This window comes from Solea solea, chromosome 4 (assembly GCF_958295425.1).
Source record: "Solea solea chromosome 4, fSolSol10.1, whole genome shotgun sequence".
NCBI lineage: Eukaryota > Metazoa > Chordata > Actinopteri > Pleuronectiformes > Soleidae > Solea > Solea solea.
Genome location: NC_081137.1, coordinates 22,188,513 through 22,213,621, shown reverse-complemented (window position 1 = coordinate 22,213,621; position 25,109 = coordinate 22,188,513). Strand labels below are relative to the sequence as shown.

Sequence of the window (25,109 nt, the reverse complement as noted above, 5' to 3'; positions counted from 1 at the left end):
TTGTTTTCAGACCCCCAAATTAAATATTTGACTAAACTCGTACGCCTGACCTGACTCGGACAGCCCGGCCATCCATCGGGCCTTATATGTTCTACAATGGCGTCTGAATTTGAAACCTGGCGTTGTGATTGATGAGCGGTAGTCATGAACGCAAAGGCCTCCTTCTTAAATTACCATATAATTGCCATGAATATATGCAGATTGATCTGGCCCGAGAATCGCACATCTAACGTCTTCCAAGGAGACGTTAATACGAGCCGCCATCAAACGGCGCTTTCAAGCTCATTTTGGATGCACCGTTCCGCCTCAAGTTTGTCAGCCGTTGAAGGAAAGGGGGCAACTTTTGGCCCGGGAGGAAGGCACCGATAATGGCAAGTCGGGGGAAACGATGGCAGTGATAATGAGAGACTGTCCTGGCTCCCCTCATGAAATAATAAGAATGAAGAATACGGATAAATAATTCCTTTGACAGGTTAATGCTTTTCCTACACCACCGTCTGTGGAGCATAATCAGCATCCACTCGTGGTCACAGCCATAAATAATAGGAGGGGATTCATTACTTTAAAAGGAAGTGAGGTATCGCTATTTTAATCTTTGGAGACGGTAACGTTTTTATGTTACACAAATTAGTACTAAATTTCATCATTATAGTGGTACACAAAGAAAGAGACGATATATAATTATTACTGATAGGTAGAATTATGAACTAACTAATAGACAAGCTTTAAAGAGCACAAAATAAAGAATTATAACCCATGGGAGAATGATGTCTGAGAGCGATATGAGCCTCTTTTTGATTCAGAAGGTCATTCTAATTTTGGGCATTGGTAGGTAACAGGTCTTTCTCATAGGTATTAACACAGGGGTGTCAAACATACGGCCCACGGTCCAGAACCTGCCCACCAGTGGGTCCTATCTGGCCCGCAGGATGAATTTGAATGGAAAAAATTGAGTGACAAATACTATACATGTCAGTTCCAGATAGCTATGACTAAATGTGTTGTGTCTTTGTAAACTCACTGTGATCTTTCACTCGTGTAAATGATAAACTTGGGTGAGGTTTGATGTAAAAAGATACTTCATTGAGTCCAAAACAAAGGGAAACATTTAGAGTTCTAGTTGTTTATGGGTTATTATGCAATTGTTTTACTAGTTTGACACCCCTGTATTAACAAGACAGGCAATTTGCATTTATAATCTGTAGTCTCATTTTCAGTGTCTAATTTGAACTCTTATATTCTGATCTGCAAGTGTGTAAAACAATAAAACCAAACACCACAAGCTGCTGGATTTTGGTCTTCAATTCCAAGCAACTGCAGGAAATAATCTCACAGCAAACTGGGCGGGAAAAAAAGTCCCTCAAAGCTCAGTCAAATGATGCAGCTTTTACAGAAACGAGTAATTCACCACGCTGGGGTGAAACGTCTGCAATCAGTCGTTCTCTGGGACGCGGAAAATGAAATACCGAGTACTTTGAGAAAAAAGGACAGAGAAGACGCAACGATGGCGCCTGTCTTCACTTCCAAAATATCACACTCCGGAGAAAATAAGTAACAGAAAACGCCGCATCTGTCACTGCATAACGACTTTCCTCAAACTGTAATTACACTGAAAGTCTCTCAAATGTCACACTGGCTTCAAAAAAAAAAAAAGACACTGCAGAAAGTAACGCTGAAAAAAAAAGATAAGTGCACACACGACATTGAAAGCAATGCTTAATATGAGAGTGAGTGATTTGTATTAATACACATAAACGCAACTAACGAGGGTAGAATGCGATCATGAAATTGCACGATTTTAAAACCACAGGAACACACAGAAACAAAGGCTGACGACATCACAACCACGCTGCAGTGTTTTCATCACCAACGCTGTCGTTTCCTCGAGTTAAGATGGAGAAGCAACTGCACAGGAACGTCAGGATAACTGTATTACTACCTCCAATATAACTGAATATCCACCTCCAAGTTATTTTTGGTGTAATTCCCACAGAGAGTTGAGTGGGTAAGTGCTCCCCTCTGGGAAAATAATAATAAAAAAAACCCCAGCTGGCATGAAATTGAATCCTCCTATAGGCATTTTCCTATTTCTTCTCATCTATTGTCAATCATTAATACATAGTAGGTATCAGTCAGAGCTCGAGAACACAGGGAAATAAATATAATAGTTCATTTAACCACCAGTTATTGAATACTCTTACATTAAGTTTAGATATATTTATTTAAACTCAAACTTAGTTAGTAATAGATTACACTAGATTATTAATCGATTACTAAATTATTATCGACTATTTTTATAATCGATTAGTTTTTTTTCATGATTTCTGATTGTTTCAGCTTCTTAAATGTGAATATTTCCTTTGTTTCTTTGCACCATATAACAAAGAAATCATTGAAACTGACGTTTTCTGACATTTTATGGACCAATTACTCGATTAATTGAGAAAATAATCGACAGATTAACCGATTATGGAAATAATCATTAGTTAGCATCTCCAAACTACTTTCCATGATAACATGATCTAATTGAAATGAGTGTTGAGCTCTATTAGTGTGCAGTAAGAGTGACAAATGCTAAAAAACTGCTATTTACATTCTTCCATAATCCATTAAGTGTTGAAATCTATCAGTATAACTATGCACAGAAACCAGTGTAGGCTGGTATCTCTGCATAATCCATAAGCGCAGCTTGCTCTTTGTTGATTGCTTTATATGACAGAGAAGCTAAGTATAGAACGAACTTGGCAATAAAATAGTTAAAAAGAAGAAGGAGGAGAAATAAGAGAGCGAGACTGTGGTTTATCTCCAGCTATAAGACGACAGCACTGGTTCATAAATATTGATTCATTGGAGTAGTTCAGCGGGATCAGTGTAAAAATGAGAAACAATAAAATAATATACTGTAATTTCTATCTACTGCTTCTCACAAACCGAGAGGAAGTGAGAACTGACTATGTGCGATGCATATGAGCTATTACACTGATGGACAGACGGAGAGAGAGAGCTACAACCTTTTGGAACATATTCACAACGAGCACTCCCTCTCTCTGTCACACACACACACACACACACACACACACACACGCACAGGACGACTTTCCAGAAGAACACTTTCCAAATATTGTCCCAGTACTCTTTCCATTTGCCAACGGGCATGACATGATGAACAGTGTTTGCCTAGTTGTGGGCCATCACCAGCTACCTGGGGAAGAGTTCAGAGGCTGCGTCCTGGAGTCCCTCCTGCTCTTTGGAAAGGAACATCCTCAGGCACAAACCACTGCCTCCTCTTCCACCCGAGCAGAAATCTATTCATCAACTGCTGTAATGAGCTCATGGCACTGCCTTACCTGCTGCACCTGTTGACTGATGCTCTCTCGCTCTCTCCCTCTCTCTCTCTCTCTCTCTCTCTCTCTCTCTCCCTCTCTCTCTCTCTCTCTCTGTCTGTCAGTCAGCAACACACAAACTTCCACATTTCCTTGTGAGGTCTGAACACATTATGTTGATCTTTTGCTTTCAATACTGGAGGAAAAACGTCTTATCTTTTGACTGTAATATACATTTTGAGCATAAAGTGGATCATACAAGATGCTTATTCAATACTACTGAGTGTGTTGAGATCTACTTTGACAGTAGAAGTCATAAAAACACATTTCATATAACCAAAATCAGCCATTTCAGACCATTGTAAACAACAGAATCACAGATTAGAGCTGCAACTGACGACAAAAAATGTCAGAAAATGTTAAAAAAAAGGTCAATTAGTGTTTGTCAAACCCGGAAATGATGATGTTCTGTCCAATCCAACAGAGTAAGACTTCTTAGGGTCATATATTAATATATACTATATGAATATTATGCTAAAATACTACAAAAATGTGTCTCTGCTGCTTAGGTAAATAATGTGCACACTTCCATTTTAAACAGCATCTGTTTCAAGTGACTTTAACTGCTACATTCTATTTATTATTCAGTTATATTTATTGCCACAGAACCTAAAGGTCATATCACTTAATAAGCACACACTTATGTGCATAATTCATGTGAAAGTATATATATTTTATCTGCTGCTAATATTTGTGTTTTCTTCATTCTTAGTCTTTATTTTCTTCCCAAGTGTTATTTTAATTCTGAAGGTAAGGCACTCAATTTCCCCACTGGGATTTATTAAGTATTGTCGCATCACGTTAAACGAAGGCAGTAACAGCATGAGTGCAGGGTAAAAAGGATCATTATGGGGCAAATACAACTGCTGATGGATTTGTTATTTGTTGTTGTGTGGGGATAACACAATGCAATCTGTTTCATTATCCATCTTCTACTGCTTTATCCTCCACATGAGGGTCACGTGGGGGCGCTGTCTCAGCTGACATAGGGCAATAGACGGGGTACAACCATTCACTCTCACACCTACGGTCAATTTAGAATGTCCGATTTGCCTGCATGTCTTTGGACTGTGGGTAAACCCGGTGGAGATCATGCAAACTCCACGCAGAAAGGTCCTCGTTTCGAACCTGGGTCTTCTTGCCGAGAAGGTGTGCCAACCACTGCAGGACATGGACCACCAGGTAAAGAATAAAAGAATCAATCCTCAAAAAAAGAAAGTGGGCTGAGGAAAAAGCCACGGAGATAACCATCATCTAGAGACACCACATTATTCAGTCTGGACACCGGTCTTCAAAGAATGTCCCTTCGTGCTGGGAGACCAGGGGTCATTATCCTCACATAGGTGCCTTGTGTCAAGCGGCGCTCCACATCTCCACATGTGGTCCTGAGGGTTTCTGAGGGGTTTAGGTCACACATCCTGCTCTGCAGTGGGACTTCCTCCACAACCCCCCTGCACAGGCAAGGACACATACAGCAGCCCGGCGTGGCTGACGGTGAGAGGTTATTCTCTCTGCGAAGTGGTAACTGGGCCTCTGGGGCCCTGACATTCTTGAGAGGAGATATTTCCAACAGTATTGGACTTTTAAATGCTTGCTGGGGAATTGTTTTATTTTCTGGGAGCTATATGCAGTTTTCAAACACTCCCCCACCCCCCTAGAGACAGTGCTATAAAAAGTATAAGATGACAAAGACTAGAAAGTGGGCACCAAAATGGATCTATTTGGCAAACACTCCACAGGGTTCTTGAACAACAGAACACACAGAGGCAGAATTACACATAATCTCCCCGTAGCTCAGGCCTCCTGCAGAGGTTGAAAAGAGATAAACAAGATTACACTAATTCTACATATGAAAATGCCGTGGCCTGATTTGAGACCACAAAGAGGGGAAACTAAGCACTGCAGAGTGCAGAGGAGTCGAGTTAATGGGATCAAGTCTTGATTTATCTCACACTCACCAGAATTCCGTGTCGTCTTTTCTATCTTTCCATCTTTGAAAAGTCCTGTGTTGCAGAGCTAATTGCAATCTATTTGATCTACACTGGCAAGACTTCCTTTCCATGTGTTAAATGGTCTGCACACTCCGTCTCTTGCCCCTTTTTTTTCGCTGTTCAAGCCTCCTGCCTTGTGTGGCTTTGATAAATCATTTTTTGTTTTTTTTAATGCAATAATTTGCCATTTCAGAGGGGAAATTAAAATCCCTTACATTATGACAAGCTTGGAGTCTTGCGGTAATTGAAGCTTTGCGAGAAAAGTCCCGCTGGACGCAAAGTCACAGCATGAACACTTTGAAAATGTACAAACATAAATATATACTGGCAGGAACTGGAAGGAAGTGACTAATGACGTCCGTAATCAGGTTACGCTGGGGCTCCTGTATGATGTGACAAGGGCAAATTGACAACTTGTGTAATAAACTACACCTGCTGTTCGTCAGGTGTAAAAGGCATCAAAATTAATGGCAGAACAAAGTAATTAGGAGTCCGCCCTATTAAGTACAGTATGTCACAGTGCACTCTCCAGCCAATTGTTTCACACAATGCCACTGATTTATAGTAACGTGCCAGGAAATTCAGCAGTCGTCGAGAAAGGACTGTCAGCAGGGGGAAATATGGATGTACAAAATACAGCGACCAACTTAACGGGAAATCTGCTCTGCGAATTCTTTATGAGAGAGGAAATACAACATTCTAAGTGTTCCTCAAGGGCCTCGAAGACACGCACAATTAACTCTTAGATTGATTTTTAAATGGCACCAGTTGGTGTTTGTTTTCAATTTAGCATTCCTAAAATGAACCCAAAGCATTCTTTGCGTGTTTCCGTCCATCTCCAATTACATATTAAGACAATCAACGCTAAATTATCTGCATGTATATACTTAGTTTGCTTTCTTTTTAACTTTTGGTGTCGAGCGTTTGGTATTATTTCTTCAACTACACGTGCAAATGGCTATAAATTGATGTTCATCAATGTGCAATGTCCCTACTCAACCAAACCAACCAACCAACCAACCAACCAACCCAGGCCGTTCCCTAGATCTCTCTCTACTTTTGGGCAAAAACAATAGCAAACAAACTCTGCCCTGTTGCAGAGATTTGGCTCATGTTGGCTGCAGACTGTTATTCTGACGCTCACTGCATCAAATGTATATGCAGGAGTGATAGATGAAACATGGATCAGCTATGAAATATCCGGCTTTCAGCTTCAACATCACCACGATCGACCAATTTGGCAAAAGCAGCGTCACTGCAGACGCCGCTGTGTGTCAATCACTATCCACCCACTCCACTTTAAAGCATCTTTAAATCCAAGAGGAACAATATCTATATTTTCCTTTTTAGCAGAATACCAAGTTCAAACTCTGTGTGCAGTGGTTATAGAATAGTAACATAAACGAGTGCAAGCAACACAGCCGGAGCTTTTATTGACGTCATTAACATAGGATAACAGGCATTTATTTGGGGCAGGCTTGTACTAAACATAAGCCTTTTTCAAAGTTCTGTCTAATCCACAATTGGCAATATTTTACGACACACACACACACACACACACCCAAGGGCATATGCAGAGTCACATATGTGATTCTCATTTCATCAGTGGCACACGACAGAGAGGCTAAATGAGGAAATCAGTTGCTGCTAAACGTACTAATCAAGACTCCATGTCAACATTAATAACGACTTTTATTCTATGAGGAGGGAGCTCTGGATCTGCCAGCCAGCAGATTTATGGTTCACACCAGCGGGGGATCCACACATGGGGCCAGGCGCCTCCTGAAGGGGGTCCGACATCAGTCAAAGGCAGAGCCATAGGATGCTCTTGACTCGGATGATCAAAGACATGGAGTTACAGAGGCTCTGCAGGAGTCGTGATGAGTTAGGAGCTTGAATTTTTGGGGAGGGTTTCAAGGACTAAGGCCCGATCCACATGGAAACAGAAGCGACTGTGAGTGAGCTTTTTACTTTGTCGTTTTTGAAAAGTTTCCCTTAAATGTCTCTATCAAACAGGAACACCCCAGAATGACTCAAAACACTGTAGTACATATGCCAGACCTGTAAGTGGTGCTGTAACGGCGCTACACCAAACATTGCCAAACTGCTGCGTGAGTGAGCTTCATCTAGTTCTATTTAATGTGTCGGACTGATTGTAAACACAGAGAGGGACTTATTTTACGATTCGTTTTCACTGTTAATCTTCAACACTCTTCTTCTTTTTCCCCTCCATGTCTGAACTCACTGTCTGAGGACAGGACGTGTTCTAGTGAAATCTAGCATCTTGTCAGACTGGCTTTAGTTACTTTCATTGAAAGCAGTTGGCACAGACACAGCCAGACAATCTCCCAACACAAGAGTAGAAGGACGACAATGACGACAAAGACGACAAAGATGGGGACAGTGAATGCCAGTGCAAGAGAGAGAGAGGTGGGACTATGACATGATTGTAATCCCAAAAGTAGCATATTCATTGTCTACATGAGATTTTCCCATTCTGGGACCCACTTTCAAAAAAATAACACTCCATGTGCTTTAAAACTGCAATGACCAACAAGGCTTTTTTTTTGTTATATACAACAAAAAGCTTGGGGCCACACGGTGGTGTAGTGGTTAGCACTCTCGCCTTGCAGCGAGAAGACCCGGGTTCGAGTCCCGGTTGGAAGAAGGGCCTTTCTGCATGGAGTTTGCATGTTCTCCCTGTGTGTGCGTGGGTTCTCTCCAGGTTCTCCGGCTTCCTCCCACAGTCCAAAAACATGCAATGTGGGGATTAGGTAAATTGGACACTCTAAATTGACCATAGGAGTGAGTGTGAGAGTGAATGGTTGTTTGTCTCTAGCTGTGTGTGGCCCTGCGATGGACTGGCGAACTGTCCAGGGTGTACCCCGCCTATCGCCCTATGTAGCTGAGATTGGCACGGCACAGCACCCCCCGCGACCCCCTGGTGGAGGATAAAGCGGTAGATGATGATGATGACTGACTGACAACAAAAAGCTTTTTCAGAATGTTCTCATTTGAGTTCAATGTTGAATCTCTTTTAAAATCTTTATGAGAAATCATGACATTGTATTAAATAGACGTCATGATCTGTCAACAACTGAAATATGCCCTCCAAATAGAAACTCACTGAAAATTTAACAATAATGGAAAAAAAAAAAATGGAAACTGCACATTTGTGATGGATGGTTTATAAAATGTGCACTTTTTTGTCAAAGTATTATATGTGTTCCTGCTATACCACGAGAACTTAACCGTCAGTTAAGTCCTCTGTTTGTACAGTGTCTTTGTTTGCTGATGTTACGGTTTGTCGTGCCCTCCCAGATCAAAGTGATCCTGATTTCACCTCAGTTCAATTTGTAAAAGTATTAGCCGGATCATAAATAGATTTTAAATTCCATTTCTAATAAAATCTACAATATAGCACAAGAAATTGTGCAAAAATTGAAAGAGTTCATATAAGTAACCTTGGAATAGCTACAACCATATTGGCCACTGTGCTTTCCCACTGTATTGTATTGAATAATTGCTGATATGAATCCTAGAGACGACTTAGCTGTAACTCTATTGGGTGTTTAGATTATGAAAGACTGCTTGCAGGCTGTCAGGCACAGCCACACTTCCCACACACACAAATCTGACAAATGTCAGCGAGAGTTTATTGCAGCTCTGTTGCCATGTGGCTAAGCTTACCAGGAGTTTTGTGGATCTGGAGTTTTATTTTGGTTGGAGATTTTTGGGGAATCGGGAAGGGTTGCTCAAAGGTCGGCGCTGTATTTTATCTCCTTCCAAAGCAATTGCTTTAGAAAAATTTGTTTGTCCACAGCCCGGGGTTTGATTGGAATTAATCACGAGTATATGAAAGGGTGCTCCGCGCTCGCCGTTAGATTAACTGGGTCTATAAATGTCTGCCGAGGTAATCGCATTAGAAAAAAAGTGTGTATTTGCAGAAGTGTGTGCATGCGGTGATATGTAGATGTGTATGCAGGTCTGCCTCTGTCGGCTGTGGGTCCCCGTGTGTGCACATCACTTTGCATTAACCCATTCCACACAAGGTCAGTGCACAACATGTAATCAGCTATAGGAAAGAGAGCATCATCATCTCATTTCTCCTGCACACCTGCTAATTTCTAGTCATGTCTGTCATGTGTGCTCTCACTCTCTCTCTCAAGAGAGAGGGCTATAAAATGCAGTATGTTACTCACTAATGTACCATGAACCGCTCATTTAAGCTTCTGTCACAGGCCAGTGAATAGAAGCATAAAAAAGCCATTGTTTGGTAGAGTATGTGATGAATTACTCACGCCAAATGTTCACATTTATTCCTGACGCCGCCACTGTCTTGTAAATCTCTAATTTCCACGGCTGATCTTTGTGCGATGCTAAATAAATCAGAGGGGATCCAAGGGATGAGCCGCAGTCTGTTATTAATAATGAGTTTCAATTAATAGAGTGCTCTTGAAGCATCCGTTCGGCTTCAGCGGCAAGCACCTGTTTGAGTAATTAAGCGTCTTGCACAGTCACGAGCTTAAACACTTCTTGCAGTGCGGGCTGGATTAACATCCTATTAAGAAGACGCGGCTCTGATACAGTCAGTGCAACTGATATGAAAATGAAAATGCAACACGAGTCAAAAGCTTAGGTGTTTTTAGACTCAGGACAGAAGTACAGAAGTTCAACCTTCATTTGTGTAATCTCTTTTCTTGAAAGAAGCGGTGCCAGTGACAATTAAAAACAAACCTGTCGAGCGGGGTGCAGTTGGGAATACACGGCGGGTATCCATAAATTACACCACGCCAAAGACATCGCCGGCAAATTGGGCATCGGCGCGCTCACCTTGAAGCAATAACAAACCCAACGAGAGCGAGGTTAACATTAACGGCAAACACTGGAGCAAGTGGCCCTTAACTACTGCAGGCCAACGGCAATTAGTGAGGCCATTAGCTGTTCGGCTAAAAGGGATGACAATGACCCAGAAAGCGGGGTAAACAATACCCAGTCCACTACAAGGGAAAAACAATTTAGTGCAGGAGCCTCCTTGAAGAGAAGTTCTAAAAATGAATGTGCATTCATGAAGATAAAGTCAACGGACACCAAGAGAGCCTTTAAACTGCAGCACAGTGCTTTATTACGAAATTAACTGTATCGAGTCGTCCCCACACAGGAAATATTTCGGAGGTCAAGTTCATTCAGCAGCTTGCAGCCTGAGTTTTACAATAGCACTGCCCTGTGGGTTTACAGGCATCGTCACATTCAGGATAATAACGTAATACATGAGTGAAAGACATATTTGAGGTTAATGTCAGCACTCTGTTCTCTCGCAGCTGTGGGGAGGCGACGCAGTGGCCTGAATCACCGCTCGCTCGCTCGCACGCGGCTCGGGAGACACCGAGAGTGTCTCTTTGTGTTAGACAGATTATCGCGGGCTCGTTGGAATGATGGACCGGGACGTGACTGGAGAGACAGTCGTGTTAAGGTGGATTCGAACATGGGGGGAGAAAGGGAGCACTCAATGTGGCGGCTGGCGACAGACGGCTCGCCTTCAGGGTGAGGAAAAGAGAACAATAAAGTCAGGGGATATGAGGAAAAGGGACAAGGGTTGACTGTATATGGTGAGTAAAAGCTACAGGTAAGAGTGGATGCAGAAGAGGAGAATTCAAAGGACGATAGATTTCATAGTGCAGAACTGAGACAATCTCAATTTGTGCAATGAAAAACTGACTTTTCTGCATATGCATAAGAGTGTATTGAATCATAAAGAGTCTGAGATGCCCAGCAAGGTTTCACGCTATCTAACAAAACAATGAGCACAAGACTAGAGTGGAAAAAAGGAAACTAAATACTTGAATTGGTTGGACTTGAGTTAATTCAAGCCAAAACTATAGGCGGCTATACAAAGACAGTCCACCTGCGTCAGTTTGAATGAACTAATGCATTAAGTTTGTCAACCATTTTCTTTTTTTAGTGTAGCGGGGGCCAGGTGGAGAGGAAAGTCGAAGGGAAAAAGGGAACATGGGCCAGCAGGATGGGGCCTCGGGGAGAGACAGTGAAGTGGATGAGTGAATAACTAGTGAGGGCAGGAGGATGGAGGAAAAGGGGAAGAGAGGAGGATAAAGGAGAGGAGCAGAGGGGGGTGGGGGGGCTGGCGAAGAGGGCTTGGACAGCTAGGTTGAGGCTCCGGGGACAAATGAGTGAAGAAGCTGAGAGAGACATGGGTGTAGCTGCAGGGATGGTTGCTTCATTGCTCTGTTCGCACTAGAAAAGAAGGCAATGATGGAAGTCACTGTGAGCTCTGGGGCCTAAACTCCAGCGTGTGTGTGTGTGTGTGTGTGTGTGTGTGTGTGTATGTGTGTGTGAGGTTAGGGAGGCGTGCACTTGCCCTGTCATTGAAGCTCTCAGGCCGACCACTAGTGCAGCGTTCCATAGCAAACGTCCTGCAGAGAAGAGCCGCGTCTGTGGTCCTCGTGCTTATTGTGAAATTGTACTTTTAAAAGTAACTTTGCAAATTTCCTGGAGTAGCACTATCGCCGCTCTTCAAAAGCAATTACTGAAGCAAAAATATGCAGTGTTTGTTTATCAAGAAAGTGACCTGCCACTCAGGATTTCAATTATCATCGTCTCTGCCTGCGATCCTGCGCTTACACATGAGAGAGAGAGTGAGAGAGAGACAAATACCATTGTGTGTCTCCCACAGATAAGGCTGCAGACACTAGGACTACATCTAAATAGCAGCACCAGTCAAACCTCGCGCAGTATAGTTTGTCTCAGTTCAGATATTTATTTATTTATTTTTGAATCCCACACATGTTCTTATCGCCGCCATCGGAGATAACAAATTAATTAACCTGTGTCGAATGAGCTCATCCAGGATTATATGCACACGATACACACGCTCTCACGTGGACAACCCGACGGCACCACCAGCTCACACAGCAACAATGACTGTGTGTGTATACGGTGTCGGAGATTGTGCCGTTTATCTCTCATTACAGGTTCACTCACGAGGACCCGTGTTCAGTCCTTTCAGCTCTATACTCAGTGTTTGCTCTAATATGTAAGAATGTCATTTAGTAAAAGCACCTTAAAGACGTCCAAAAAGGCATATGGACTCTCTGAAATTTAACTCACCGATATGGAAATAAGTAGGAGGAATAACCGAGGTGTGTCCAACCACGTGTCCAAACAGATTGCTCTGCTGTGAATTGTGTGCAGCAGTACGACCGTAGTCACCGAGTGATTTCAGAGTCATTTATCACAGAGAGGTCACAGGTTTGACAACCTAAGTGGCTGAATGTGCTTTAAAAAGGTCTTTAAGTGAGACATAGAGACTCTGATCATGTCTTGCAGGTGTGAGTGCTTTACTTCATGTGCGGGGACTAATTCCTAACATATAGTACATATATATATATATATATATATATATATATATATATATATATATATATAATATGGATACATATTACTGAAGCTGAGTCAAGTGTTAAACAGACTATTTGTTTTTTTAGTCCACGTTCAAATTGTGTTCTTCTAGTTTCTATGGTAAATTTGTATTAACTAGAAAATAATCTTGCTTTCATATTGTAACTGGACTGCAGTGTTGCTGCTGCTGCTGTTACCTAATTGTGCACTGGGTTGAATTCCAAAACAATAATGGAGTTAAGCGGATTTGCAAATACAATTAGTTATTTTTTTTCTACTTTAATGACTTTAATTCGAGTTCTATTTGTATATAAATGGACTTTTCTCTGCATAGGGGACGCACATCGGTTTGCAGCATCAAAGGAGAGGCGTTTCATATACAATTAACCCAGTAACTGCTTTGAATATATTGATTCTGTTGGAAAGCAAATACTTCAAATGACATTATGTCCAATAAACTGTCCCTAAAGTGGATGCTTCGAATTCAAGCGTGGTCAATATCACAGTTTGATGAGATAATTATGGATGTAGGAATGGTATTGAAAGTTTTACATGTACAGTATAGATCTAAACTACACAACAACATAAAGTATGCACTGTAATTTGATAACATGCAACTTGTTTTTTTTGTTTTTTTTAGATACTGTTTAAACCATGTGTTTCAAGCTTATGTATATACTTAAAACAGTGGAATTTAAGAGCAAGAATTAAAAACCACTAAACACAAACAAGTTTAGACATGATTAGTATTTTCAGAAGAACTTAATAATATAACACAAAAAGGCATCAGTAAAAAAACTGTGATGTAAGAATTCTAAACAATCAGACTCAGCCAACAAGGCCCAAACACTCAATCTAATTAAAAAACTAAATCGTAAATACAGGAGATGAATTGTCAGCGGCGCCGTAAGTCGTGCCAGCAGGCACAGGAGCAGCACGGGGACTGTGACCAGATGGAGCCTCACCTCGAGAGAAAGTTACCGGTCCCCGCGAACACCGGTGACACATGTAGCGGCCCCTAAAAACAAAAAGGTCAGCAGCATCCATCCGCACTGCTCCGATCCTCTGAGGAAATCATGTGGGATGAGCTTAAAAACAATAACACGGATGGATAATCTCCCCGAAAGGCAATTGTTGGGGGTCATTACTCCCTTTGGGTCTTAGAAACGGAGCCCTCTCCGTAGTCAGCGACTTATGGTAGAGTGCGTGACTCGATGATGCAAATAGGCCCCGTGGTACTGATATGCTGTGGCTGCTAATAATGAGCACCAAGGGCACAGTGTCACTCAAACGAGAGGAGCTACAGAGAGAGACAGGGGTGCCAGTTAGTGCCGATTCATATGGAAAACATTCACTTATATCCACTTATATAATTCATCAATAGAAATGTCCATACATTGGTCCACCTGCCTACAGAGTACGGGCATATTTGTGTGTGGGCATAACTGGATTATGCCCGGACCTAAATATTAAGCCTTTTTATTTGGGACCCCAGGCAGTCGTGATGAATACTGGAGGAAAAACATTTCTAAACACAACGTAGAGGAACACACTGCACACCAAACCTGGAAATACAAATTAAACCGATGTGGAAATGAATATTTTAGATCGCACTGAGCTTTAAAAAATGCCGTGATGGATTAGGAGTGAACGTGGCCTTGAGTATATTTCAGACCCAGAGCCAGTTTTTATGTATCTGTGGCTGTTTGTCAGAGACATATAGTGTGTAGGATTGTTTTCTTTTTCTTTTCCTACCCAGGGTCACTTTGCCTTGAGGTGGTGCTGGTATGTTTTTCAGACTCACACTTAAGAGCTGGACCAATTAACACTGACTAGAGACACAGAACTCCTCATAAGAACCTTATGGAGGGGTAGTAAGAACAATAGGTGTCTAAACATTAGCCCTGTTTAGTGTGGTTGAATCAAAACCTGGTGCATTTACCGCCACAGTATGGTTCACTAGTATGAAAGTGGTCCGAGACCACACAACCAAATTCTAGTCCACTTGAACAAGGTGGTCACGGACCATTTGCAATCCACACCTTTCACTGGAAGTGTAGTATTTACAGCTACGGCCTCAGTGTTCTTATTTATATTTGCATATTTGCTTGTAAGGAGAAGGCAGAACCGGGAGGAAAGCTGCTAAAAGACGGCCATATCCATCCTCTGTGTTTGGCAGGTTCCATCTCTTCTTCCTCTGCAGGAAAGCTGGCACATTTTAGCCGAGCATCGTCACCCCCAAAGCACTGAGAAACCGCCAACTCACTGCTCTCAAATGCGGTTTCTTACCTGTGGAGGCAAAAGAGACCTGGAGGATGGACACGTTTTTGAGACTCTTCCTGGTTCTCCTCCTGGTTTTCTCCGTACCTCACTACATCTGACCAATAATTGAGCGGTATTTATGCCGATGATATGCCCTTCCTGAAGCAACCGTCCCATTTACCCGGGATAGAGACTGGCACTAGGAGTACACTAGATGTAGTGTGTAATCTTTAGTAATTATGTCCAAGCTTTGACAAAAAACATGTCTGACGAGCAAAGTTTTCAAAGTTGGGTCCAGAGGAGCTGGCAGCCGTTTGTATTTTCCTTTTATGTAACCATTAAACCAGTGAACACATTGTGAAACGGAGGGAGAGGGCCAAACAAATTCATTCGTCACTTTGCAATTTCTCAGTGCATGTGCCAACAGCTTTTTAAAAAGTGGTGATATGAAGAGTCATAAAATGCAGACGGTGTCGATGAACAGCGTTGGGAATTATGCAGTATGCCCACTTGTTCATTCCACAAGGGATGAGACAGATTTGCAAAAATGTCTCCTGCCAAATATAGTCAACATTGTGCATGTGGTAAATACTCAAACAATGAAAAGTAGGCAGACATAAAAGGAAATGGAGAGGATAAATTCTAAAATGCACTGCAATATCAATTGATTTTCCCCCCAGCTTATATTTCAATTACCAATGAAGCCACATGCGCCAGTCCGTAGGCAAAATGCATCACGAGCTAAAGCCGCGCGCCCGATCCAAGAGGCCCATTGTGGAGCCACGGAGTCGAGCTCACGACTGAAAAGGCAAAGTGATAGGCAATGCCAGTGTTGTGACAAGCATGTCAAAATCTCTTAGCCGTGAATAAACATTCTCTTTCAGGAGAGATTATTTTGTTTTGTCGCGACAGAGGCGGCGTGTGTCTTCATTCATGTGAGGAAAACGAACACCTTTGCATGTGTGAATACTTGTCTGTGCGCGAACCGAGGAAAAGAAACGAGGAGAGACTGCGTTCGTAAAGAGAAAGAGAGAGAGATGGGGAAAGTGACTGGGGTTGAACGGTAGAGACAAAGCATTTCTTAAAGCTTTGGACAATGAAACATTCAAAGACTTGGAAGGCGTTCATTAGATTCTAAGACACAATTAGGTTGTATTAGCAAGAAAGTTAATCTTCATTGTAGTCATCTGTAATTCTGTCAAAAGATGACTGGCAAAAAAGACTATTAAACCACAGGAAACATGAATCCTAAATGGATTTTAAGGTTGTTTTTCACGCCTAATAGTCGCACCAGAATCGGGGGGTTGCAACATTCAGCCGGTCCGAGTTTGTTTTCACACTTTTGCACCAAACCTTCTGAATATCGTATTCCCCTCCTCGCCTGAGGCGGCGCTGCATCAAGTATTACTGAAGGAGAAGACAAGACAAACAATGAACACGAAAACTCGTCCGGTTTCCTCCACATAGGAGCAAAACATGGAGCTGCATCAAATTCTACTGGTCATTTTTCTCCAGGCTATCGCTCTACACGTGCGTATGTGTGGGTGGTGTTTACCCACGATGCCCTGCGTTGTAGTCCGCTTCATGAATTTGGTTCGCGGACCAGAGTTCGGTTCTTTGGTGCGGATCAGAGTTTGGTTGCGTGATTCACACCTCCCCAAACGAACCGGACTTTCCGAGAAAACGGACTAGGCAATGAACGCACCTTTAGAAACCACAACATTGGAAAGACTGGCATCAGCCAAACAGCCTTAGAAGCTACTTTGAAATAACAGTGGCTCACAGTGCGCTCTCCTCTATGTTCACATAGGCACATGCAGATCGAGTGTGACCACCTTTGATCACCACCATTATTTTCTGTTTGCACAATCCTATGTTGTATTTATATTTTGAAGATAGTTACAGCATGAAATGGGAGTTTGACTGACAGCAATCCAATTATTTGTAAATTCTATGGATATTGTTGCATCATGGCGACAGCGTTGTGTGAAAATGTGATATCATGACAGCTCTATAGATCCACATAAAGCCTAAGCCAAAAAAAAACCCACAGTGACTGACTGATTGAGTGAGTCAGGCTGCTCACCTTTACTCTCCAACACCAATATCAGTCGAAAGCAACTGGTGCTGAATGACCCTCAAAGGGCACGAGAGGCAGAGTCAGCTATAGACACTCAATGACAGCCAGCTGTCAACACAGTGTCAGGGCCTTTGAAGCTGCACCACTACACAAATCTTATTACCTCTGGGACTCCAGTAAAGAACTGTGCCCAGATTTGACATCTTGCCGCCATTTACTGCTGCCAACAAGTGGAGCGGCTTTACTCATTTATTTCCACTGAGTGATGTTGGATAAAGATTTTATCTTCTGTGCTGCAATGACACATATGAAACACTACATATTTCTTTTCTTTGCCCTATAGTGTGGGCTTTATTTAAAAAAATAAATAAGGAATGCATTCTTGCAAAAGTTGTGTTAGTGAAGTAAGAAAAAGAAAAAAGGCAAAAGAAATATGTGCAATGGCTTTTGGAAAAAAAAACTTAAACCAAAGCACAAAGAGACTTTGTTAATTATCATTCCTTTGGTTGGACAGGCTTGAATTGGAAAGCGAGACTCCTGTAAGCCTAAATCTAATCACCAGATCTGATCATAGTCTGATCAATATCTAACAGGAAAGGGTCATACTTTTAGGAGTATCAGTATCCTTGACAATGTCCCACGACCGCAGTAGCAGGGGACACTGGTGTCCAAAGAGAGCTTTGTGTTTTTATAGGGGAGAGTGATGTTCATGAGGCTGGGGACCAGAGCAGGACCAGGGGGCATCTCTATATGGGACAGGGCATCAATTTCATATGGCAAAATAACGTCTACCATAATGAATCTGTGGCGATAAAATGGGTTTTAATGAGGTATGGCCCACGTGAAAATGGGAAAAGAAAGATGGGGATAGATGACCACTCATTAATAAAGCCACTATAACAAATAAAGGGCTGTCAAGGGATTCCTGGAGGGCGTTAGGTGTGTGTGTGTTTGTGTGTGTGTGTGTGTGCAGGCATGTCACACCTGGTTGCCCAAGCTGGCATTAGTCCTTGTTAACCTAACATGGGACAAAAAAACTTCCAGTTCAATGATAAATATGTTATTTGACACATTGTGGCGTGACATGATGATATACTGTTTGTCATATGATGATATAAAAATGTCTATTGTGTCACATGACACATGACATTTGTGGGAATATTTTTAGGTGAAAAGTGTTAAGGATCATTATTGTATGGCCCAATATATATCTTTCTGAGTTCCTGCGGTCACCTGACCCACTGCAGCTGGAGGTTCCTTAAACTAGACTCAAGTCTCAGACTCTGGAACAGTCTCCCCCCTCTACATTTAAATCCTCCCTTAAAACCAGACTTCTTCGCTCTGACTTTTCATAAATGAGCAAATGCAAATGTTATGTTTTATTGTTTTAACTGATTACTGTAGTTGTATTGCTTTTATTCTCTATTAATCTAATTCTCTATTAATCTAATCTATATATTTTTGCTGTCGTTTTAAAGGTGCTCTAGAAATAAAGTTTTTGAGTTGAGTTGAGCGTTATAAAGTAATTTTGTACAAACACTATATGCAAAGTATCACAATGGTGGAAGGATTAGCTGTTTTTTTTTATTTAATCGTGCATTGTCTATATTGAAACAGGTTTCTAAATTAAATAGAGTTGCAAATAACTTATTTTCATGATCGATTAATCTGTCGCTTATTTTCTCGCTTAATCGAGTCAACGTTTGGTCCCTAAAATGTCCGAAAATGTTGAAAAATGTCGATCAGTGTTTGTCAAACCTGGGAATGATGATGTTCTCACACCAACATGATTCAGTTTTAATGATTTCTTTGTTATGTGGAGCAAAGAGACCAGAGGATATTCACATTTAAGAATCAGAAATCTTGTTTTAATCATGAACAGATGAATCGTTTATCAAAATAGTTGACGATTAACTTAGTGATTGATTAATAATCCAGTAATTGTTTCTGCTCTAAAATGAATAAACATTGATACACTAGTGGAATTGAGATATTGAGCTGAATGCTGTTGTTTAGTAGAAGACGACTTAAGTCATATTTTCTTACAACATTCTTTTAGTGCATGTGCATAAAATATTGCTTCAAATACCTTTTTTAAGAAATTAAACTTCTGTATCAGAATCAAGAATATAAAAATTATATTTTATTTAAAAAAGTTGAGTCTGCAACAGTGACGCTACATCAAAAATAAAGGCAGTTCAGATTTGAGAGAAAATAAAGAAAAAAAAGGTATTTTCATTTCATTCCTATGACACACTTGACACAACAAGAAGGAGTGTGAAGAATCGCTAAGTCTAAACAACAACCATGAAAAGCATCTGGCAGTGACCCCGTACAACCTCTGTGTGCATAACTAAAGCTGCAGGGCTGCACTTCACACCAAAGTTGATCCCCCCCCTTATGAGAGTCATACGTGTTTGTGTGACCAAGTTAATGGCCTCAGTCACAGAGTGGAGCAGTGGAGGAGCGAGTAATAAGATGGACAAGCGGAGGCAGAGAGCTGCCACTGGCTGTGGAGTGGGCGGCGAGGAAGACGAGGGAGGCAGCTTTAATGACAAATGCAATAACCGCTGCTGCCCTCTATTCAAATTCAACAAACAAGCTCCGGTGATAAAGAACAATCGGAATAGTTGAGGCGGCTCTCACAGGAAGATAAACACGGGGAGATGATGGATGGGTGAAAGGGAAGTATCGTCATCAACGAAATCTAGCTGCTGAATTCAATATCACAGGAATGTAATGAAAATACATAATGCCAACCGTGGTCAAGGAGTTCCAAGTCTGTATTCAGGGGCAAAAGGTTGAGAATAATGGGCTTGATATACAAGGATGGTCAGGCAAATAGATGGAGTTACCAAGGAGAGACTATTTGATCTTAGAGTGTCACCACCGAGTAAAACCAGAGTGCAGTTTGTCCCTAATGAAGCGGCCGTAGCACAGTGTGACGCTGAGGGCCTCACATGACCCGGTGCAAACAGATGTCTCTTTGAAGAGCCCTCGCTCGGGAAGATGACAGTGATTAATCAACTGTGTTAGTACTTTTTACCAAATGATTAAAGAGGAAGATGTCGTGATAAAAGGAGGGTCAGAGGTCATTTGACTTGAAGTGTAAATAAACCCGAAAAGAACACTCGTGTGTGAGTATCTACCGATGTACTTTAATGATTCAGTGTCCAACTGCTTTTAGTTCAGGGGCCACATACAGCACAATTAGATCTCAAGAGGGCCCGGAACAGTAAAATAATAGCATAACAACCAATGAACTACAAGAGCTCCACATTGATTGGATTGTTTGACACCCCTGGTTTAGGGTAAAGTATTGAAATTATACATGTTGTGATAACAACATCAACATCAACCCTTTTATAGAACGCCGGAGCTGTCGCTTCATCGCCTGTGGCGTGTTTCCACCTAGTGAAACAGTATGGTACGTATTTTTTTTTGCATTTCAAAATAACCGGCCCCACCAGAGTAATGGAACGGTACAGGTGGAGCTCGGGCGACAGAAAAGCATCACTCACTTCCGACCGATGTTTCGTCAACACCCGCAGGCTTTTCTCAAACAAAGCTCGAGACGTCTTGTTGAGACAAACAAGCCACGAACCGAGCACAGAAAACGAGCTGCTGGATGTCCTGCATTTTTGGTGCTGTTCTCGGTCCAAACGCAAGCCCTGAACGAGGGCTTAACCGTTCCAAACCGAACACCTGAGCACCCAGCGTGGTGTCCATTTCACTACCAGACCACGCCCCCTGTACTGCTCCCCACTCTCCCTCCCTCCTCCTCCTCCTCCTCTAGCTCACTCAGCTCTCATTTTTCAAAATCAAGGCACTGGATGGAGCCTTTAAATTGATGAATAAATAAATAATGAACTTATTTACGAAGTCAAGACACCAGGAAAATGGCAGCATGGTTGTTGCTGCTGCTGATCTCTTTTTTGGGGAATAAAAAAAAAAATATGATCTGCAGATCAACATGGATCAGTGTGTTACTCGTCACATGGCATCAGTTACTCTATAAAAAGGGAAGCTTCTCTTAGACATAGATTAAAAAAAAAGGAACAGCCATTTTATGAGTTTTGGCAGTGACAATCTATCTGGGTTATTAAGTTTGAGTGCCTCCGCCCTCTCAGTCTTTTTTGGTGCCAACGTGTCCCTAATGAAGACATTTGGGGGTCACACAACTTTGAGCCATTTATCAAGTTGTCATTGGGAGAAGCCACGGTGACAGTCATCTGTCGTATCTGTGCCGAGTCTTGGTGGATTAGACAGCTTGAGCGAGCTCAGACTAATCTTACAAAGAAAGCTGCAAAGAAAACAGAATCCAGCACACGAAAAAAACATGTAAAGTAATGAATTTGTTCTATTTTGGTTCCCAACACTGACACTGCCTCACTTTAACTAAACTGCGAAGAAAAGCGGGGATGTTTGGTATTTGTACTACACTTACTGTTAATATGGATTACAGTTTCAGCCGAGTGGAACCGTCAAAGGCTTCATAGTGTGAGCAGACCTCAGCCACTTGGCATTAAAGACACTCGTCAGAACTCCTTGTCACACACACACACACACACACACCACAAAGCCGTTGCCAAACACTCCGGAGTGCACCAGTCCTATTAGGTCAGACTCAGACTACAGATGGAAGAAAAGGAGAATAAATGAGCTCCCGCAGACAGATTCCTTCACTGCGGTTTGAACAATTTAACCATCTCCTTTATTCTTCCCACTGTCTGAGACACAATAAGTAAAAATGTAATTGAACTTGTGAACTAACGTCCCTGAATCATTAGCAACAGGACTTGCACATGTCTTGAAATCTACAAGAAAACTAGACGTATAAATCCAAACCTGAAATGCCCTCTTTCTCTTTTTCACTTAAACTCTTGTTAAACAACTGATTTTGCAACACGTGTTTTGAATTCTGACATAAATATTTTGTAAAAACGGTAAGACTGATGTCCCCGAGTGAATCCGGCATACGGAGAACACTGATTACTAGAATGCTACTGCAGTTTATTCATTTCTCCAGCAAATATTTGAACAAATATTGGTGTAAATGACTAAAACATTTGAAAGGGCGCAGCAGCAACAGTATGCAAATAAAAGTTAAGATGAACAAATCTATTTATTGGCAGCCTCGGCGCAGTAATGACTCAAGACCAATTCTCTCTTACACTTAAAATACATTTCCAGCCGAACGTGAGCAGCCGGTTAAGAGAGGAAGGCGCAAATGGAAGCTTCAAGAACAACAAAATCTGGTATGTAAGTGAGTGCTCGTGAAAAGGAGGTCAGCACAATAAAATATGGCTCCTCTTACTTTCGCTGAAGAGATTTGAGCCGACTGTGCACAGTGAAATCACAGTAATCCCGATATGATGAAACGAAAGCCTGCATAAGTACTCACCAAATTTGACAGTGTGACTCTGGCCGTAGCCTTGAGCTGAAGGAAATTGGCTTTCACTGCAGAGCGTTTTTGGTTGATCAAATTTGAAAGCAGAATTACAAAAAAAAGGGAAAAAAAAGGGGAAAAAAGAGGCTTTTTTGGCCATGTGGCAGTGTATAGCTACAGGGAATTGAATGATCTATTTTCTTCTGTGAGAGTGTGGGTTAGAGAATGATTTTAAGAACATTTTGCAGTCTAACATATAATAATCCCCAGGCTCTTAAAATGGGCACAAAACATTTATTGCAAAAAGGAAAAAAAAGTAGCTTCATCTACTTTTAATTCAATTTGGTTCAAAGTAAAACAAAACTCTGCAGGGGGAAGACAAAAAAACGTGCACGACTCGATGAGTAATTCCAACCTTACACTTTTCATTTTTGTTGCATTAGAGCTATATTTTAATGTCTAGAGTGATTTGACTCATTTGATAATCATAGATTTATATTATGGCACCTGCTAAATCCATTAAACATGGTGATGAGGTAAAATAAAACAGGGGGTGGATACTTCTGCAGCAGCTTATGCATAAAATACATGAGGAGTTTGCTTTATTGCAGCAAAAGTCATATCTAGAATTGTATTAGTTGAAAGAAATGTGTCGTATCAGATTATTGTAGTACTGTAAGTTAAAGCTTTTAAAAGTCGTTTTCCTGCCATTTTAATGTCAAATTTGTTGGAGCGCTGAGGCCACGCCTTCTGACGTAGAGATAATCCCTTGACAACTTTCAATCGTTAACTTGGCTAGAACACGATAGAAAAAATGAAAGAAAAAAAAAGCATTTAACGCAATTTTGGCCACTTTTTCTCGCGTCAGAAATTCCCCAAAGATTCCTCAAGAAACTTTGGACTAAGCCCGACACAATTTCGTTTCGATACGACAACTTTTGTCTGACCAGGACATGACTTTTGGGGGCGCTATAGAGCCCTGGGGCGACAAACGGGTTTGTGCCCTATTCCAATATCGCATTTTTTACCGACCCGACCTCCGTGCCAAATTTCCAGAGTTTTTCTGCACGTTAACCTCCTCAAAAATGACGGGAAAGCCACAGATAAAACAGGTACACAGTACTGTACATATAGAACTAAACTAATCGTGTTTGTGTAGATAGGTAACATTAAATCGAAGTCATGATGAAGCGGCTGAAGCGCCTGCTGGATAGTAACTGTGACCGTTCATGCTGAGAGAGCGCTTCTGCTAATGAGTGATAGTCGAGAAGTGAACATTTTAATGATTTACCATAGAACGCTGGTGAACCTAGTGGTGATTTGTGGGAGCCGGGGTATCGACGCAGCGGATACAATGCGGGCCGGCGGCGTCTCAGGTGGTTAGACTGTGTGTACACACAGTAAATGAACTCACAATCCTAGGGCAGGACTCCATTTATGTGTATTCCAAAAGTAGAAAAGAAGGGCTAACAACACGGCTAATTTTAATTATAAGATGAAATCACAGCGTGGCACTGTACAATGAGTCTGTGTTATTATTTCAAAAGAAAAGCTAAAAAACTTGACCCTAAGCCACAGCCTGCAGCACCAATCCGACAAAACAACTTCATTCCTTTGTATGTGCCGAGCATGAGGCTGACAGAAGCAGCGTGATATCCAACAATGATTGATGCTTGTGACGAGAACCTGACGGGTGGCAAAGTGTTACAAAACAATTGCTTCGACGTTAAACTAAAGTCAAAGCCTCATTTCACTCTGGAATAACTAAAAAATGTCACCCCCGCAGGTATCACATTAAAAAAACAGAAACATCTGAGGGCAATTTACACTCACAAAAGTGTTAATCTGTGCGACTCTCTGCTGTTCTCATATTTGTGTATCGACAGAAATGCAAAAAAAAAGGAAACAAAACATCATCGTAGCGTCAGGTTTTCATGTGTTATGATAATTTAGAGTTTCACCGCTTTCGCTCTGTTTCTGTATCTTTACACTTCTGCAATTCTCTTGAATCACACACACGACACAGTTAGTGTCATTTCCTTCCCCGAGTCAATTCTTTAGCAACTTTCTTTTTTTTTGAAGCATAAATTAAAAGTTCTTCATGCAGTAAAACTACAACGATAAAACAAAGGCAGTTATGTCTTTTCACAGTCATTCTCCAATCCAAGTGCAAAAGGAAATGAGTTTCCTTTTGATTTATTGCAGATTGATTAAATAGAAATTCCAAGTACGGCCCTGGACATGGACACACACACACACTTCTGTGATTTCTCAATTAGAATCACAAGCGTCGAGTAACAGTCGGGTCTTACCTCTGAAGAAGCAGTCCTTGCTGTGCACCACATAGATCCGTCTCCTCTGTAGACAGGCGGTGCGGTAGACCTCGCAGTGGTTCTCGTAGAACCTGCCGTCCGAGCCGCACACCGGCACGAACGAGGGCCGACACTTCTCCTGGCAAACGCACTCGGCGCGGCCGGTGTCTGCCATCAGCACGCACTGCCGACCCCGTCCGCAGTAGGTCCTCTGACAGGGATCCTCATTGGGGTCGGATAGGGCTGGGAAAGCAAGAGAGGGAGGAGGATTCATTT

The 25,109-nt window shown here is 41.8% G+C and overlaps 1 protein-coding gene across 2 annotated transcripts in view; it reads right to left on the bottom strand.

Annotated features, from left to right (window-relative positions):
* The window catches only part of fstl4 (follistatin-like 4), a 202,685-nt gene that overhangs the window by 82,278 nt on the left and 95,298 nt on the right, over positions 1 to 25,109 (bottom strand). For both annotated transcript variants that reach the window (XM_058627444.1, XM_058627443.1), the window contains exon 4: positions 24,834 to 25,076. In XM_058627444.1, the coding sequence (XP_058483427.1) occupies positions 24,834 to 25,076 (243 nt within the window). The remainder of the gene's footprint in view (positions 1 to 24,833; positions 25,077 to 25,109) is intronic.